This window comes from Akebia trifoliata, chromosome 16, assembly GCF_017979445.1.
Source record: "Akebia trifoliata isolate Shusen 1 chromosome 16, ASM1797944v1, whole genome shotgun sequence".
In the NCBI taxonomy this organism is placed as follows: domain Eukaryota; kingdom Viridiplantae; phylum Streptophyta; class Magnoliopsida; order Ranunculales; family Lardizabalaceae; genus Akebia; species Akebia trifoliata.
Genome location: NC_141390.1, coordinates 20,693,962 through 20,699,621, shown reverse-complemented (window position 1 = coordinate 20,699,621; position 5,660 = coordinate 20,693,962). Strand labels below are relative to the sequence as shown.

The window sequence follows — 5,660 nt, the reverse complement described above, 5'->3', positions numbered from 1 at the left end:
AGTTTCTTCATATTTTTAGTGCTTATATATATTTGCTCACAATATCTTCTATTTGTTTATAATTTTTGAGTGTTTATATTAGTTTTTATGGATATAAACAATAACTTTTATTTCTTTTGAAGAATAATTTGTTGAGTTATAATGTTAAAAATAGTAACTGATACTTATAAGGGCATTTTGATCATTTTAATAGAATCCAAAATAATTTTCAAACACCAAACTCTATCAAAAGTATTTCTGACAGTACTTTTCAAAATCTGCATCCAAACACACAACAGTTATCCACCTACTCCAGACAGTACTTCAAAAAGTACTTATGTTCTAAGTACTTCTCAATGTCCAGCCTTCCATTTCATAGTACCTCTGAAATCTTCTCAATGTCGAGCTAAATATTTTGTAACGGGAAATTAAGTAGACAATCCCTCCTTTATAAACTAATAATAAGAATAATATTGTTTTAAAATGTCGATTGGTATGCTGTAAAACACCTAGTAATTAAGAAATATAAGCATTAATCTGCACAAATAGTAATATTACGGTTGAGATCCCCACACACACAACACAAACAATATGAAAGTATATGGGCAGCAGCGTTCCAGATTAATTTAAACCCAGACTCGAAACATTTGAATCTGGTTGTCGTTTCTCAAACACCGTAAGTAACCAGCAAGAAAATTCATTTGCAGAACAAGCATAACGATGGTAGAGAATTCATTTTTAAGGGAAATGAATTCCTTAGAAAAATGGTTATTGGAACACGAGTGTATTGGGAAAGAAAATTCCTCCGTCCTAAGAAGATAGTTGAATTTTTAGTTTTGGGAGTCGGGTTAATCATGAGGGATTAATATAAGGAGGAAAATCATCCCCCGGCGAATGTGAAATCCTCCATTATGAAAAGTGTAAAGCTAGCCTTATTAACTTTGTAAGATTTGAATCTTACTAAGGGTCGTTGAGCTCACCTTGTGGAGTCTAAAAACATGATCCGACGCCATAGGGATGTAGAGGACAAAATTCTATGAACTTAAATAATAATAATTATTATTATTATAAAGCTTAAAAATAGTTCTTTCCACTGTCAAAAGATCATTTTCAAATGGGTTGAGATGGAAAAGATCATTTTCAAATGGGTTGAGATGGAAAAATGCATTACCTCCCAGAGTGGAAAATTGCTTTAGGAAGGAAAATGATTATCAAGAAAAATACACAATCATACTCTCCAATATTAGGAATAGATGTTGACAACTTTACTTCTACATTTACTTCCTTCTGATAATGATTCCAACCAACTTGCCAATGTACTCAAATAATTAAGAGGAAAAATAGAACTTAGGAAGTACAAAATTCCATTGAACATAAAATTGCACCAGTTTCTTAATCTCTTGCTTGAATGTTGGTTAGGAATTCGAGTTTCTCTTTGTTCCACCATGTCATTGCGTATATTCTGTATATAATTCTCTCTCGTCAGATAGATGGATGTGTCTCCAACGCATACACCACCTCAGCAAAGTGGGACTTCACCATGGCAAGAGCCTTAGAACGGTGGGAAATCTTGTTCTTTTCTTCCTTGGGCATTTCTGCATAACTGCAAGACACATTAAACCCAATGTAACTGAGATTTTATGACACCAAGCATAGAAGGGAGAAATGGACGTAGCCAATGTTATTAGAAAGAATGATTTACGTCTGCTCATAGCCATCGGGTTGAAAGATAGAATCCCATCCAAAATCAGTGGGCCCCCTTGAAGGAACTATCTTCCCCTAAAACAACAGCCACAAACATGTTAGAACAACTAGCTTGAACACTAATGAATTTATAAAGTTGTGTGGTACGTGCTTTTCATTTCTTCTTTTATCCATTGATATTGTAGCATTGTAGAGAATAAATGGTTGATAGAAGTTCCAATTCATGATAAGTAGAAGACAGTAGGAAAGATTACACACAGATTTTCCATTAATGTTTAATGTATAGATAAGGTGCAAACAAACCAATTGAGTACATCAAGGATGTCGAGAGGCCTAGAGGATCACAATTATAAGGTCATATTTGTTAAGTACTATGTCACTATGCCACAGCTTATTTAAGAATCTAGGGCAAAGACTACCATCAAAAATCATCAGAAAAGCATTTCAAGTGTCAGCATCCACTTCAGTTTGAAGCAAAATTAGGAGGGAATTAATATCAATTTAGGTATATTTAGTGTCATCAACATATTTGTACGGGTCCATTTTCAGAGGTACAAAGATAAGTGTGTTACCCATATACATACAGGGAAAGAACCATGAGCCCAACAAAGTGATTGGTTTTCACGCCGCAAGTAAGTTGCAGCTCATCCAAACTTGGTATTTTTTATGAGATGCTAATCTGACGCTCTTTTTTCAGACACCCCCATCTCAGAACCGTAGATCCTTTGCTTCAGGATACACAATAAAAAGATTTATGGTTCTGTAACTACCAGCTCAGGGGGAGTCTGAAAAAAGAGCGTCAGATTATCATTAGTCATTTTTTATTTCATGAGTTTTACTATGTTTAAACAATATAGTACCAGCCAATGAATTTGAACCTAAGCTGTTTGTCAATTGCACACAGCTCAAACAGAATAATAGCATTCCTTATCAGAATATTAAAATGATAAAATCGGATATTTCGTACAGGGTAGAAAGCATATTAGAACAACATACCAGAGTTTTTCCAAGAAATGTTACTGGCTCCTCGTTTGGCCCAAGAGCTAGGGAAAATACACACAAAGCATAAGCTGATTTGTCCTCATAAGCCATCAGTAAATTATTCAGACCTGAAAAGGGACATGGAAGCATCAGAGTAAGTAGCAGTTTGGAGATTTTCAGATGATAAAGAATCGGAAAAAAAAAAAAAGATTAAAAAAGAAAATAGAGAGAGATTGTAAAGTACAACCTTCATGGCCAATCTTCTGCAAAAACCACTTGCTGGTCTATTTCATATTTCCAGTTGAATAGTGGCCATTGGAGACAGCAAATTAATGAAAACATTAGTACATGTTAACAAGTATCTGAAAAGTGGTGAAGATATGAAAATACATATATATATATATATATATATATATATATATATATATATATATATACTGATCATATTGGTATGGCTAATGTGCAACTTTTCAATGTTTGTGATTCTACAGGAGAACCAGGACTGAATCCATTTATTCAGTTCCATTGGATACTTCAGGCATGATTATTATAGAATTAATTCATCGACAAGAAAACAACTAATTGGGCATCTGACTGGTCATATGGTGAAAACCAACTAGAACTAGATAATGATATAAAACATGCACAATTAATTTAGGAAAAGTGATGGAGAGGAGAAATTTAGACTAGGATGCTATCTCCTAAAGAACTCTACAATTTCTTCCAGGAAAAAAGAGTGCTAAAAACTTCACTAACCACAATTACAGTAAAAATTAACCTATATACTCAAAAATTGTAGTCTTCCAATCCTCTATTTGTAACTTGGGAACAGACCTCTTACTTTGATTCTTTGGAAGAAAAAAAAAAAAACATGAATGATAAGCTTAGTAGTATGAGAAGCAAAGTAGAAGAAAAGGAACTTGGGTGATATGAATAGTAGACTCAAGTTCAGTTCATTTGATGATCAACCGATCTGGGACTAGAATATTGAAGATCATGAAAGATTTTGTTGAATCATGTAATTGGGAATTATTAGCCTAATACATTGTTTCGCTAAAATTAGGGGGCATTTCGAGAAAATAGAACATGAGATCTCCTAAAATTCATCCTTCAATCTAATGATAGTAATTATTGGCATCCTATAGAAGCATCTCAGATGAATACCCTAGCACCATGTTTTGCAGGATCACAACTTCATTTGAGCTGGATCACATGTGTATCCCCAATAGGTATATTCTCCAAAGTGAGACTAAGTTATGTTGCCGTCTCTTCTAAGCAAAAGTTTAACTTTAAAAACAGCAACAAAGGTAATAATGAATATGGTAGCAAAATGGAATGTTTTAGAACGGAACCAATAAAACATGATTGGTGTTACATTTGAAGCACCGACCACATTTACGGGTACTATTCCACATCATTAAGACACGTGAACCACAAAACAACTCCAACTTGCTAAAAGATGAGGTGTGCCTCAAAATGGGTATTAGCCTAATTGCTAAGCATGCTTTTCACATTTGAGCAATAGTTATGCTTGCTTTTCTCTTTTTTCTATTGCTTTAGTAGCTCTTCTCGACATCTAAGGCCTATGTACATTATTTGATTCTTTAATGAAATCTTCTTACATCTATAAATTAGAGAAAAAAATTCTAAATGAAAAAATCACTTATGGGTCAAAGGGTTCAAGAACAGTCTACATGGAGATTAATTGTGAGTAAGAAACAAAGAAATGGAACCATAATCTGCAAGTTTCATATGGGTTGGGTATCACATGCTAAAAAAAAAAAAAAAAAAAAATTCTAGGCCACAAAATAGTAAGTTATGGACCAACAATCTATTATTTCTTGCTTATTTCCTTCTTGAACCAAAAATAAATAAATTGCAAACAAACAAACAAAAAGATAATTTCACCTCATACTGAAGAACAAGACGGAAAGAGAACTTACATGTAAGGTCCTGCATTGCAATCATTTAAAACAGAACCCAAAGATTATTATACAAAATCAAAATAAAAAAACTAATATTAGCATATAAATTGTGGATTAATGATTTGAAAGATACCTGGGAGACCTTTAAGGGCATTAAAACAGAGGCAAGTATCTTCAACCAGTACAGGCCCATTTACCTTCCAGAAAATGGGGGGGAAAAAAAAACATTCTTTTAAAAAATTATGGAAAAAAAAATTCAAAAAATTCAAAATTTAAACAAAAACAAGTCTTAAATCTTAATTAAAAAGTTTTTTTATATTTAAAAAAGGTACCTGAATTGCAGCTAATCGAGCTTTTTCTTTGCTGATTTCTTCAGGCTCTCCTTGTAATTCTGGAACTGTAAGAGAAAAATATAATAAGAAAATTTGTTACACACAAACACAGAGAGAGAGAGAGAGAGAGAGAGAGAGAGAGATTACGGTCGAGTTTAAGAGAGTGGAAGGGTATGGATTGGCCTAAAATGGAGCGAACTTCCTCCAGCTTTTTAGGGTTACCAGTAACGAAGGTCACTGGACGCGCCAACGCCACCAATCCCCTCGTTGCAGCCATTATCGACTCTAAAAAAGAAAATACAAAATCAGAATCACTAAGAACACTTGTTCGATTTGTAAAATGAAACCCAACGTCACACATGATAATCTTAAAAACAGAATAAACCTTATAGGGTTTGTACTTTGGCATGGTTTTGAGTTTACTCATCCGAGTTAACTCAAATTTCCCATGGGGTAGGGTTAAAAGACACCCCAATTATTATCAAGGGCGCCCCCCACACCATGGCCAATTTTTGTTTTCTTATATGGGTTAAAACATTCTGAATGAGCAATTTTTTTGTGAGTAAATCATGCTCACCAAAAGTCAACCTATTCCGAAACTTTTTATCCCATTAAAATGATTTACAAAAGAATTGGATAATTTACGGTTCTTCAACTTATTTTGATGGGGTTAGAAGTTTTGCAATGGACTGATTTTTAGTGAGGATGATCAACTCAACATGAAAAATCAGCTCATTCA

General features: G+C 33.7%; 1 protein-coding gene across 1 annotated transcript; it reads right to left on the bottom strand.

The window, feature by feature from the left end:
- Positions 1–1,187: 1,187 nt before the first annotated feature.
- On the bottom strand, positions 1,188–5,231 carry LOC147382794 (inosine triphosphate pyrophosphatase-like). The gene is made up of 8 exons (XM_086427979.1): positions 5,144–5,231; positions 4,922–4,986; positions 4,723–4,786; positions 4,608–4,617; positions 2,912–2,943; positions 2,680–2,792; positions 1,682–1,758; positions 1,188–1,582 (listed from the first exon to the last, which is right to left on the bottom strand). Exons 1-8 carry the CDS (start codon positions 5,196–5,198, stop codon positions 1,462–1,464), a joined length of 537 nt encoding a protein of 178 aa, XP_086284105.1. The 5' UTR covers positions 5,199–5,231; the 3' UTR covers positions 1,188–1,461.
- Positions 5,232–5,660: the final 429 nt, after the last annotated feature.